At 39.5% G+C, this 13,498-nt stretch overlaps 1 protein-coding gene across 2 annotated transcripts in view; it reads left to right on the top strand.

Moving 5' to 3' along the window:
* Positions 1–9,497, top strand: part of lrp6 (low density lipoprotein receptor-related protein 6) — a 146,700-nt gene extending 137,203 nt beyond the window's left edge. For both annotated transcript variants that reach the window (XM_067999614.1, XM_067999613.1), the window contains exons 21-23: positions 5,299–5,435; positions 6,459–6,556; positions 7,324–9,497. In XM_067999614.1, coding sequence (XP_067855715.1) covers positions 5,299–5,435; positions 6,459–6,556; positions 7,324–7,606 — 518 coding nt within the window. In that variant the 3' untranslated portion in view covers positions 7,607–9,497. The remainder of the gene's footprint in view (positions 1–5,298; positions 5,436–6,458; positions 6,557–7,323) is intronic.
* The last annotated feature ends 4,001 nt before the right edge of the window (positions 9,498–13,498 follow it).

Genomic DNA, 13,498 nt, shown 5'->3' with positions numbered 1-13,498 from the left:
AGGTTGACAGTGCATGTGTGTAAATGCACAAAGCATGGTAAATAAGGCTGGTGAGCTGCAGGCGCAAATAGCTACATGGGAATATGATGTTGTGGCAATAATTAGACCTGGCTCATAAAAGGGCAGGATTGGGTACTAAATACTCCTGGATATAAAGTGTTCAGGAACATAGGAATATAGGAACAGGAGTAGGCCATTCAGCCGCTCGAGCCTGCTCTGCCATTTGATAAGATCATGGCTGATCTGTGATCTACCTCCATATACCTGCCTTTGGCCCATATCCCTTAATACCTTTGGTTGCCAAAAAGCTATCTATCTCAGATTTAAATTTAACAATTGAACTAGTATCAATTGCCGTTTGCGGAAGAGAGTTCCAAACTTCTGCCACCCTTTGTGTGTAGAAATGTTTTCTAATCTCGCTCCTGAAAGGTCTGGCTCTAATTTTTAAACTCTGCCCCCTACTCCTAGAATCCCCAACCAGCGGAAATAGTTTCTCTCTATCCACCCTATCTGTTCCCATTAATATCTTATAAACTTCGATCAGATCACCCCTTAACCTTCGAAACTCCAGAGAATACAACCCCAATTTGTGTAATCTCTCCTCGTAACTTAACCCTTGAAGTCCGGGTATCGTTCTAGTAAACCTACGCTGCACTCCCTCCAAGGCCAATATGCCCTTCCGAAGGTGCGGTGCCCAGAACTGCTCACAGTACTCCAGGTGCGGTCTAACCAGGGTTTTGTATAGCTGCAGCATAACTTCTGCCCCCTTGTACTCTGGTCCTCTAGATATAAAGGCCAGCATTCCATTAGCCGCCTTGATTATTTTCTGCACCTGTTCATGACACTTCAATGATCTATGTACCTGAACCCCCAAGTCCCTTTGGACATCCACTGTTTTTAACTTTTTACCATTTAGAAAGTACCCTGTTCTTTTTTGATCCAAAGTGGATGACCTCTCATTTGTCTACATTGAATTCCATTTGCCACAGTTTTGCCCATTCATCTAATCTATCAATATCGCTTTGTAATTTTATGTTTTCATCTCCACTGGTAACAATGCCACCAATCATTGTGTCATCGGCAAATTTAGATATGAAACTTTCATTGCCTTCATCTAAGTCATTAATAAATATTGTGAATAATTGAGGCCCCAAGACAGATCCCTGCAGGACTCCACCAGTCACATCCTGCCAATGTGAGTATCTACCCATTATCCCTACTCTCTGTCGCCTTTCACTCAGCCAACTTCCTAACCAAGTCCGTACTTTTCCCTCTATTCCATGGGCTTCTATCTTAGCTAACAGTCTCTTATGTGGGACCTTATCAAATGCCTTCTGGAAGTCCATATAAATAACATCCATTGACATTCCCCTGTCCACTACTTTAGTCACCTCTTCAAAACATGGCAGACTGGTCAAAAAAGTACAAGCCCATGGGATCCAAGGGAAAGTGGCAAGTTGGATCCAAAATTGGCTCAGTGGCGGGAAGCAGAGTGTAATGGTCGACGGGCGTTTGCGAATGGAAGGCTGTTTCCAGTGGGAATCTGCAGAGCTCAGGACTAGGTCCCCTGCTTTTTATGGTATATATTAATGATTTGGACTTAAATATAGGGGGCATGATTAAGAAGTTTGCAGATGATACAAAAATTGGCCGTGTGGTTGATAGTGAGGAGGAAATCTGTAGACTGCAGCAAGATATCAATGGGCTGGTCAGGTGGGCAGAAAAGTGGCAAATGGAATTCAATCTGGAGAAGTGTGAGGTAATGCATTTGGGGAGGGCAAACAAGGCAAGGGAATATACAATAAATGGGAGGATACTGAGAGGTGTAGAGGAAGTGAGGGACCTTGGAGTGCATGTCCACAAATCCCTGAAGGTAGCAGGACAGGTAGATAAGGTGGTTAAAAAGGCATACGGGATACTTTCCTTTATCAGCCAAGGCATAGAATATAAGAGCAGGGAGGTCATGCTAGAACTGTATAAAACACTAGTTAGGCCACAGCTTAAGTACTGCATACAGTTCTGGTCACTACATTACAGGAAGGATGTAATTGCACTAGAGAGGGTACAGAGGAGATTTACGAGGATGTTGCCAGGACTGGAGAACTTTAGCTATGAGGAAAGATTGGATAGGCTGGGGTTGTTTTCTTTGGAACAGAGGAGGCTGAGGGGTGATTTACTTGAGGTGTACAAAATTATATGGGGCCTAGATAGAGTGGATAGGAAGGACCTATTTCCCGTAGCAGCGAGGTCAATAACCAGGGGGCAAAGATTTAAAGTGATTGGTAGAAGGATTAGAGGGGAGCTGAGGAAATTTTTTTTTGCCCAGAGGGTGGTAGAGGCAGAAACCCTCATCACATTTAAAAAGTTCCTGGATATTCCACCTGAAGTGCCATAACCTACAAGGCTACGGACCAATTGCTGGAAAGTGGGATTAGGCTGGGTGGCTCATTTTCAGCCGGTGCGGACACACTGGGCCGAATGGCCTCCTCCTGTGCCGTAAATTTTCTATGATTCTACCTCCTCTTACTGTGACTTTGGCAGCATCTTCCTTGGTAAAGACAGATGCAAAGTACTCATTTAGTACCTCAGCCATGCCCTCTGCGTCCATGCGTAGATCTCCTTTGTGGTCCCTAATCGGCCCCACCCCTCCCTTTACTGCCCGTCTACTATTTATATGCCTATAGAAGACTTTTGGATTCCCTTTTATGTTAGCCACCAGTCTAATCTCACACTCTCTCTTTGCCCCTCATTTCCTTTTTCACTTCTCTGTACTTACTATATTCAGCCCGGTTCTCTCTTGTATTATCAACCTGACATCTGTCGTATGTCCACTTTTTCATCTTACTCTCTATCTCTTCTGTCATCCAGGGAGCTCTGGCTTTGGTTACCCTAGCTTTCCCCCTCATGGGAATGTACCTAGACTGTACCTGAACCATCTCCTCTTTAAAGGCCGCATATTGTTTGATTACAGTTTTGCCTGCCAATCTTTGATTGCAATTTACCCAGGCCAGATCTGTTCTCAATCCACTGAAATTGTCCCTCCTCCAATTAAGTATTTTTACTCTAGATCACTCCTTGCCTTTTTCCATAACTAATCTAAACCTTATGATACTATGATCACTTTTCCCTAAATGTTCCCCCACTGACACTTGCTCCACTTGACCCACTTCATTCCCCAGGACTAGATCCAGCAATGCCTCCTTCCTCATTGGGCCAGAAATATACTGATCAAGAATGTTTTCCTGAACACACTTCAGAAATTCTTCCCCATCTTTGCCCCTTTACACTATTACTATCCCAGTCTATATTAGGATAGTTGAGTCCCCCATTATCACTACTCTATAGTCCTTGCACCTCTCTGTAATTTCCCTGCAAATTTGCCCCTCTATATACTTCCCACTAATTGGTAGCCTATAGAATACTCCCAGTAGTGTAATGGCACCTCTATTGTTTCTTAACTCTAACCCAATAGATTCTGTCCTTGACCCCTCCAGGACATCCTCTCTCTCCAGCACTCCAGTATTCTCCTTAATCAATACTGCTACCACCCTCCTTTTCTTTCCTTCTCTATCTTTCCTGAACACCTTGTATCCAGGAATATTTAGTACCCGATCCTGCCCTTTTTTTGAGCCAGGTCTCCGTTATCGCCACATCATATTCCCATGTGGCTGTTTGCGCCTGCAGCTCACCAACCTATTTACCACGCTTCATGCATTTACACACATGCACTCTAAACCTATCTTAGACCTTCTTGTACTTTCTCTTAATCTGATCCTACCTAATACTGTACTATTTCTTACTCTAGTACTATCTGTCTCTCCCAATCCTTAGTGCACCTTGTTTCTCCTTTCTAATGCTACATCATGGTGTCCATCCCCCGCCTGTGTTATTTACCTTCATAAGAAAAACAGTGTCGAATTGATGACTACAACAGCAATAAATTTTGATAGCCGTTTGCATAATTTACTGTTGCCAAACTTTTTTGTGCTAATGCCATACTAAGGTTATCCTTTATTTGGCTATTATCCTTCTTTCTCTTGTTGACTGCTCCAAGTGTATGGTTACACAGGCACTGAACATCCTCTGGTACCACACTCTCGAGGTGTGACCACGGACAGTGACTGTTGGCAGACTATTCAATCATGGAGACATCATAGCCACATCTGAGCCTGACCTATCTGATATCCACATACGCATGTTTCAATAGAGGCCACTGGTTGGGGTGGGATGTGTGGCTGAGATTTTCCTTTCTCCAGCCCAGCGGTGTTGAGGTCAACTGTAGCAACTCCAGCTGAAACCAGCTGACATGGCAGAAATCAACTGTTGATCCTGGTGCTTCCTTAGTCTGTGTGGCTCTATTACATGCTGCCTTTATCACCTGGGCCGCTGGGAGCGCATACCAGATGTCTGGTGTACCACAACTGATTGCAGCCCCTACTGACATAAGTGAGAATCTCCAAGCAGTAACTGGGCAATTTAAAAAAAAAACACCCCATCTTTTTGTAAACTTGGATACCAATATGGAACAGTTATCTATTTTCAACCATTTTTTTTTTGAAGAACCTGCAACTACAGTAGCCTGTGTTCAGGAAAACATTCTTGATCAGTATGTTTCTGGCCCAACGAGGAAGGAGGCATTGCTGGGATCTAGTTCTGGGAATGAAGTGGGTCAAGTGGAGCAAGTGTCAGTGGGGGAACATTTAGGGAGCAGCGATCATAGTATCATAAGGTTTAGATTAGTTATGGAAGTTCTGTGTGCACACTTTTTAGTACACATGTGGAGATCTCAATCATCCTCCTTCCTAGGAGTGTGAGCAGGTAATGTATCTGTGATTTCCCATTTTAGTGCTACACAGCATCACTATCATACCAGCAAGTGCAGTATAATTCTAGCATAATGTAAGTACATGGCTGCATAGTGATGGGGGAGTTACATTTTTTTTTAAAAGATCGTAAGTCAAGGAGCATGCCACAGAGTTTGTAGGACACCAATGGCACCCCAAATTCCTTACACATACAGATCCTGATCATGGCCATATGGTGAATGGGGAGATAGGGCAATACTGCAGATGATTCACCCCACATTACACTTGTACACCAGCTGGCATCTGCTTCAAAATTAACAGCAAAGGGGAATTCTGAAAAAGGTAAAACAAATAGTACTCATTGAGGGAGGGGAGTAGACATGCAGTCTGGTTAATGTGTATCTGCATTTTTAAATAAAGTTGTGAATTGTATAAATATATTTGACAGATTGTATATGATTTAATTGTTGGGTTGTGTTTTCTTTAATTGCAGGTATGTCCCGTGGAAAGTCTGTGATGAGTTCCCTGAGCATAATGGGTGGAAGCAGTGGGCCTCCGTATGACCGAGCTCACGTTACAGGGGCCTCATCCAGCAGCTCCTCGAGTACAAAAGGCACTTACTTTCCTCCTGTAAGTAGACAGCTTAGTTTTCAACTCTACTTTGTTTTATTTTAAATAATCTGAGTTTAACAAAAGCAAATGTCTGTCTTTTTACAAAAAAACTTCAACATTTGCATTTCTTTATTTTTGGTCCCTCCGTCTTTTTGTTTCCTGAATCTGCATCTGTGCTCCCAAGTTATGTGAAGGAGAAATTTGTATTGGTTTATTTATTTAAAATTTCCTAATTTTTTCGACTGACTCCTGAAGAATGCAATCTAGATTTTCTGGGACCAGATGCCGGCAACACTCCAGAACCTTGTACAAGTCGCAGTTTTTCACGTGTAGCATATGCAGTGAGTATTGGCAGGCTGTCTGACATGGAGTACATCATAGCTGATCTGTTCCTATTCTCACCTGACATCTACACACAAGCACTTTCCAGCAAAATGCATAGTGGTCAGAGTCAAGCACCCTGGCTAGCTGACTTTTTTAAAAATCTTTTCTGCTCACCACCCCCCCCCCCCCCCCCCCCCCACTCCTTGTCCCAAGCTTAAGAACACTGAGGCAATTGCTTCATTGCTATCATTTTCCTAGCTGAGATAAGCCACCACAGCACAGATTGATCTGGAAAATTTGTGTGGCTCAGTACCACAACAACTACTTGCATTTATATAGTGCCTTTAACATAGTGAAACATCCCAAGGCGCTTCACAGGAGCGATATCCAACAAAATTTGACACCGAACCACATCATGAGATGTTCGGATAAGTGACCAAAAGCTTGGTCAAATAGGTAGGTTTTAAGGAGCGTCTTAAAGGAGGAGAGAGGTTTAGGGCATAGGCAGCTGAAGGCACAGCCACTAATGGTGGAGCGATTAAAATCGGGGTTGTACAAGAGGCCAGAATTGGTGGAGCGCAGAGATTTTGGATTGTAGGGCTGGAGGATGTTACAGAGATAGGGAGGGGCGAGGCCATGGGGCATTTATCCACTGTGGATATATCTTTTAAACAGCACACCTGGTATTGATGGTTTACCTTTTTTTTTTCTATCTAGATGCTAAATCCTCCGCCTTCACCAGCTACCGAACGTTCACATTATACCATGGAATTTGGTTACTCATCAAACAGCCCTTCTACTCATAGATCATACAGGTAAATGGAGAACACAATGAAATGGAGGTTTTACTCGGCGTACTTAACCACATCATACTATGTTACTTTACAAACTGTTAACAAAAACTAGATAAAAGCATTTTTTTCCCTGTTAGTATGTAATTGTTTTCTATAGTTACTCTGCACTTTCAATGTAAAATTTCTGGGAACTTTGAATGATACCTGACTATCTTTTGATCAAGCCTGTTGGAATTTTGGTTATTTACTGTGTCAGATGAGGCAGCAAAGTAATGAAGCCTTTTGTGTAATACTGGGAGCAGCTTTATACATTGAACAGGTTACACCTAAAAGTCAAACTTCATTACCTTATCTTTGGGTGGGGTGGGGTGGGGAGGAAGTTAAACCATAATCTGTAATTTTTGTAGTATTTGATGCTGGTTAAATTTGCTTCCTTTTTATTTAAAACTAAAATAGCTTCTCTAAATTTATGGTGTAAAGATAAACTACCCCACAAGTTTATTCAGCTATAATAGAAGTACTGTTTCCTTCAGAAACAGGTGATTTTGTAAGCCACTAATCATTTTGTTACCGTAGTTGCATCTGGTTTCATTTAAGGGCTGGCATTCCTGCTTAAGAGAAATGCAAAGAAGAGGTGTTTATCCTTTTTAATTTTTTTCCACTTTTTAAAAAAAGCTTTAGTTTGTGTATTATACTATATGTGGTCATCCATTTTTAAAAATAAATCTAAACAGTAAATTACAATCTAGTTGATATTGATATCTTGTACTTTCTTTCCCTGCCTACAGCTACAGACCATATGCTTATCGAAATTTTGCTCCACCCACTACGCCTTGCAGTACTGATGTATGTGACAGTGACTACACCCCCGGGAGGAGAATTGCGACAACAAAATGTTACAGCGATTTGAACTATGACTCTGAGCCATTCCCTCCGCCTCCAACTCCACGGAGCCAGTACCTATCTGCTGAGGAGAACTATGAAAGCTGCCCACCATCTCCTTACACAGAAAGGAGTTACTCACACCACCTTTATCCACCCCCTCCCTCCCCATGTACAGACTCGTCCTGAGCACCAGCTACCATCTTTGCCTACTGTAAATAATTGTTAATATGAAGAGACTGCATAAAAGAAATACTAAAGAGGGGAGATGTGATTTGTACAGTGAAAATAAATTAGATGGGGAGGGAAGAGAATGAATTGCAAACAATTTGTACAGTAGAGAGGATATTTATATATTTTCTAACAGCACCTGCTGGTTGTGCCATAAAAAAATTTGTAAAATTTGTACAAACAAAAAATCTTTTTTTCCACATGCAAACAAAAATGCCTTAACCCAGGGAAGCAACTGTACCTAAGAAGAGACAAAAGAAAACTAGCACACACATTTAACAGGGCACCGGATACTGGATGGTTTGCAGCTCCAGTGCCTAAAAAGAATCACAGTGCGTTCTACAGTGAAAACAGAAATGCTAACAAACAGTCTTCAGTTTCCACCAAGAGAAAGACAGCTGCACAATACTGTTACAGAATTGAGAAGAGCTGGCATGAGGATTTTTTTCTTGCATTTTTGTATAAAACTGTTTCAGCAATGCTCAGTTGAAGGAGAGTGCATGTAAGAGTCACGTACTGAGGTTCTTGTCACACCAGCGCCAATAGTGTGAACAATTTCACAGTGAAGCCAATATCAGCCACTCTGCAGCTTTTAAAGCTGATTCATGCCATGTGCTATGAAGCTATTCCACACCCTTGCTGCGTAGATGTGGGGTGGGAGGGAAATCACCTTGATTTAGCTTCTTTATAGTGAAAACCATCATTATTCTAAAGTAATATGGAGACAAATGGTGGAATAGCACCTGTGACTTTTTAAAAGTATTTGACCAAGGGTAGAAACTATGCCCTGATACCTTTTAAATTCTTACTCGAGCTTTTAACTTCAGTGCCCACAAATGTTCTGAGTGTATTTTTATACCACATATTGTGTAGATAACCTATTTATAAGCTATAAAATAACCTTGTATTAGATTTTCTGTAAAGCCTGTCCATATATCCTTGCAGTACTTTCATGTATAGTTTATTATTACACTTTATGCCTCATTTTATTTTTCTATAAAACATTAGTATAAGGGTAATGACAATCTCAGATTTTTTTTTAATAGATGGCCAGATGAGTTTACTTTTTTCCCGTTTTAAATGTAATTTTTCCACCTTCAGTTAAGGTACTGTGCAAAATACAGAAATCAGCTTTATATACTGCATTGTATAAAAAAAAAAGTTACATTTTGTAGCAAAGACTGAATACTTTTTAATGGTCCTTATCATTGACTGACAAGTCAAGTGGATCAAAATCATGTTGCAGCCCTTTAAGATGTTGATTCCAGTATTCAATTATTTAATTTAGTTAACAATATTTTCCACAAAATACTTCGATCAAAGCATGCTATTATAGGTCAATTTGTACATGAGGATTTTTAAACTGTCTGCTGCTGTATACATGGTACCAGGAACTCCTGATGTATTTGTCCAGGTATACTTCTGAGTGATAGTAGAACTCTGTGTGCCAAATTCTATTACTAAAAACACCCTACGGTGTTGTGTGTCTAAAGCAAACAACCTTGTTTGGAAGTGAAGGATCTGGTGCTGCTGAATGCATTAACTGTAAACCTCTACATTTTTTTTTTGTTTTTCCTCCTGCTGTCACTTGGGGCTGACAGTCTTGTGTACCATGAGCAACCTCCTGGTACCATGATGCTTTGCAAGGATGTGTTTATATTAATGACCAACATTTGGTCAGTCCTATCCACTTGCCTAATAACATCCTCAAAATGTAAAATAAGTGCTTTACTTGTCTAAGCTGTGTTTTTTTTTAAAAAGAAAAAAAGCACCTTGTACAAAGCCCTTTCCGTTACTATCAAGTTAAGTTGTAACAAATGAAAAATTGATTTTTATAATAAAAGTGAGAGTGAAATCCTGCATTTTATTTTTTTCCATCAAGATGACAAAAGAGCAGAAAGAAATGTTGTTGAAACACAACTAAATTTTATTATTAAAACTGAAGGAGCTGACAAAGTACTACATATCATGGGTTTATCAAGCTTTGAGATTAACTACTGACCATAATGGATTTTTTATTGGGTTTGGGAGCCAGAGTTGTTATAGTATAATAAAAGTTTGTTATAAAGGGGTGCCACTGTATTCTGCATATTTCAAAACTAAAAGAATGGTTGAAGATGATTGTAAATTTATAAGCATTTCTCGAGTAAAAGCGTTAGTTGGGTGACTAGAGTATTGGTGCATCAAGTGCTATCCAACGGCGATGGAGGGAAAACCTGAAGGCAAGTCAATGGGCTATCAGCGTCATTGGCCGCTGGTACAGAATAGTCTATAACATAATAAATTGATCAGTAATCAAACAGCTTTTTATTTGAACATAAGAGATTGTTAAAAGCCATAACAGCATCTAATGATTCAATTGGCATAAACAGCCAGTATGTGAAGCTAAAATAATTTTAAATACCCAGACCCTAGTATGTATTACTGTCTTTAACCACTTCATATTAACAAATGACACATTTACAGATTCATTAGAACTGACAGGACAATAAAGTACATAGAACGTACGACATAGATTCACAAGGACAATGCCAGGAATGGGAAACTACAATTATGTGGAAAACTTGAGATCCTAGGACAATTTCCATTGGAGCTGAGAAGGGAAGGGGATTTAATGGAGGTTTTTAAAATTATAAACGGTTTTGATGGTCTTTCCCTATTTCCTCTGATTGGGGAGTCAGTGATGAAGGATTATCAATTTAAAATAGTCACTGAAAATGTGATGAGGTTAGGAAGAAGTTCTTTACATCAGGTTGTTGGAGTATGGAATGCTTTGCCAGAGGGACTGGTTGAGATAGAGATCATTGCATCTTTTAATGGAAAATTGGAAAAATATTGGAAGCAGTGGAAAATACAGGGCTATGGAAAGAGAGCAGGTAGTGGGATTAGGTTTAGAAAAGCTAACACAAACTTGCTAGGCTAAATTGCAGTCTTTTGTGCTGTAAATTTATATGGTTCTTTGGGAATAACTCCTAAGTGCATTTGGAAATTCCACACAAAAATAAGTTAAATTTCACATTCAACAACTTAGCATTGAATATATTGGATCAATTTTATTTCAATGCGAGCCATGGCCAGTGCAGAAGATACTGTAAAATCTTCCATGTCTTTATATTAATTAGATTTCACCCCTCTCCAGAAGATTTAGCCTTGAAAATCCTAATAAATGGGGATTAAAGTTGGAGATTTTGGCCAGGGACAGCATGGATAGATGTAATTTTTTTCATAGAGCATCACAACAATTTTATGAAAAGTTAAGTTTGAAACTCAATATTGGGGAAAAGAATAAATTCAGTTACTTGGCTTTTGCACTAGTAACTGTTCCAGGGAATAATACTTTCCTGACTGAATTTTAAAAATATATTTGGAATGCCAATAAGATAGAGATAAAAAGTTAATCTAGCAACAGGAGCAACTTATTAAAAGAGGACTGATTAATTACAGTGGAGGGATATGGGCGCAGGGTGGGAAGAGGCTTATATGGAGTATAAACACCAGCATAGGCTGGTTGATCCTAATGGCTTGTTTCTGTGCTGTAGATTTTATGTAGTATTCAGTGATCTATATAGTTACATCAGTTGTATGAACCAGGTTATTCACTGCTTTATAATGTTTATACAATAACCTATAGAACCTAGAGGAAGCTAAGCCTTCTACTCCCTACTATATTTTTTAATAATCTATACAAATACATCCAATCATTTTAAAAATGGCATAGACTTACTAAAACTAGCTAGTCGCATGCTTGACATTGTGGTGTAATGATAGGTCTAAATATAAAATATTTAATATAATAAATGGGCACCATCTTCCATAGTGCTAATGTTGAAATTGGGAAGTCATTACTTTGAGACATCAGAGGTGTGGACCTACAACCTATCACGCTAGCCAGCTTAATGCACTGCAACAACATGCGTGTGTAAATTTTAAAAATGTATAAAGCCTGTTATGATTCAGTATCATGCAGTGAGCATTTCTTGTTACTGGTTATCATGATGGGGATGCAATACAATCAAGGACTTTCCTCAATAGTGCTGTTGTAAAACCACCATACTGTTTTATGTATAGCAATAACTGGTGTGCCAGCCAACACAGGATACAATAGTTCCAGTTCTGTAACTACTTGTAAGACAGGAAATTGTATGGTCTTTACATCTCCTATAAAATATCCATTCTGTTTCCATGTGTTCTGGGCTGTAGTGAAATGATAATTAGATGTACTGCTTAAGATTTGCCCTCTGGTATTAATTTGTCAGCCTCCAGATTACATCTACAGCCATGCAACAACTCAGCTGCTTTACTATATGACCCTCTAGTAGTACAACTTTTTAGAATTTGGTTTCCAGGAAAAACATTTAAGTCCCTTCAGTTGATGTTAGTATTCAATCTTTAGTTTTTATTTTACTGACTAAAAATGAAGATCAAATGTAAAAACACAAAAATTGGATTTTGCACAGCAGGATTGTTGAAAATTTCTGGCATAATTATCTTAAATAATTAGTGAATTCTGGGGATGCTTTTATTTTTCAGCCATTTTTTGCAAGAAGCAACTGGAAGCCTCTGCTGGATGCATTTTGAGAAGTGTGCAAACCTACATGTTGGAACTCGGGCCAGGTGAACAAACACTTGGGAATTGTGACTGCAATTCATTTAAATAGAATCTTAGTAGAAACAATCGTTAACATTCATTCAGAAAATTAGCTTTCAACTATCTCCTGTTGGTTGAAAATTTTTGGCTAAAATTTCATTTGTGTGATAAACTGCAGTTTTTGCTCCAGCTGACTTTTCTCCCATGTGAATGGCAGTTTTTAGAATACTACATTTTTAATTTTGTGCCCTGAGGAAAACCAGGTATTAGAAGAAATTTCTTTGAGAAATATTGGCAAGAACACAAATATATCCTGCTCTCAACTTCCTGTATTTAATGCCATGTTTTCATCCACAGTGGCAGCCAAATGGAGCCTCACGATTTCAATCAAATCATTGAAATTCACTATAAATGACAATGTATCTGGAGAGTAAGGTTCAGTTTTCATTGGGTGTAATTTTTTTGGGACTCTAAATATTTTGTTTCAGTTCAGTACTGTTGTAATACTTTCCAACCAATTTCTCCAAGTACACGTGATAATTCAGTTCCCTTAGTGTCAAAATCAATAACTTCACCTGTTAATCTACTGGGGTAGAAAAAATTCAAACTATTTAAACTTAATTCAAATTATTTAACACTTTTTAAAGGCTATTTATGTTGAGACTCCTGCTTTAATTGTGCATCTATCAATGTAGCACATCCTCGATGCTACACCAGAGTGTCACTGATAGGAGCTAAAATTATGAAAGTGATGTCTGAGCTACAACCTTTTGTCAACAATTGCCACCAGAATGCATTAATTAGGCCTGCACTTTAACAGTCTCACTCTGGCTCAACTGGTTAAAGCTGAGCCATCCAGAGCAGGAAGCCCTCGGTTTGATCTCACCTGAAGCAGCAGTAGCTGCTCTACAGTTATCTTCAGTTTCGTAGGTTAGGGAGGAGAAAAGCGTTATACCATTCTACTCCTAATCACTGGCTAGCAATCAAAGTGCATGTGGTGATCACTGGATGAGGATTGAAGTGATGTCTCTGGGTTGAGTAGCCTGCTGACAATTAATGCCCAGGCTCTCACATTATGAATGGCCACTTGGGTGAAGTATGCGAGGGTATCTAGCCCCTGTAGAACCACATTCCCACAACTAGTTAATGCATTCAAGATAAGAGGAGAGAATCCTTGCCCTCCAAACACTTATATTAATGTCAGCTAGGTTTTAAAAGTGCCCAGAAAGTCCAACAGATCTCCTGAGCACTTTGCAAACCAC

The sequence above is a fragment of the Heptranchias perlo genome, chromosome 18, assembly GCF_035084215.1.
Source record: "Heptranchias perlo isolate sHepPer1 chromosome 18, sHepPer1.hap1, whole genome shotgun sequence".
Taxonomy (NCBI): domain Eukaryota; kingdom Metazoa; phylum Chordata; class Chondrichthyes; order Hexanchiformes; family Hexanchidae; genus Heptranchias; species Heptranchias perlo.
Note: the sequence above shows the minus strand (reverse complement) of the source record. Positions and strands in the feature narration are given on the sequence as shown.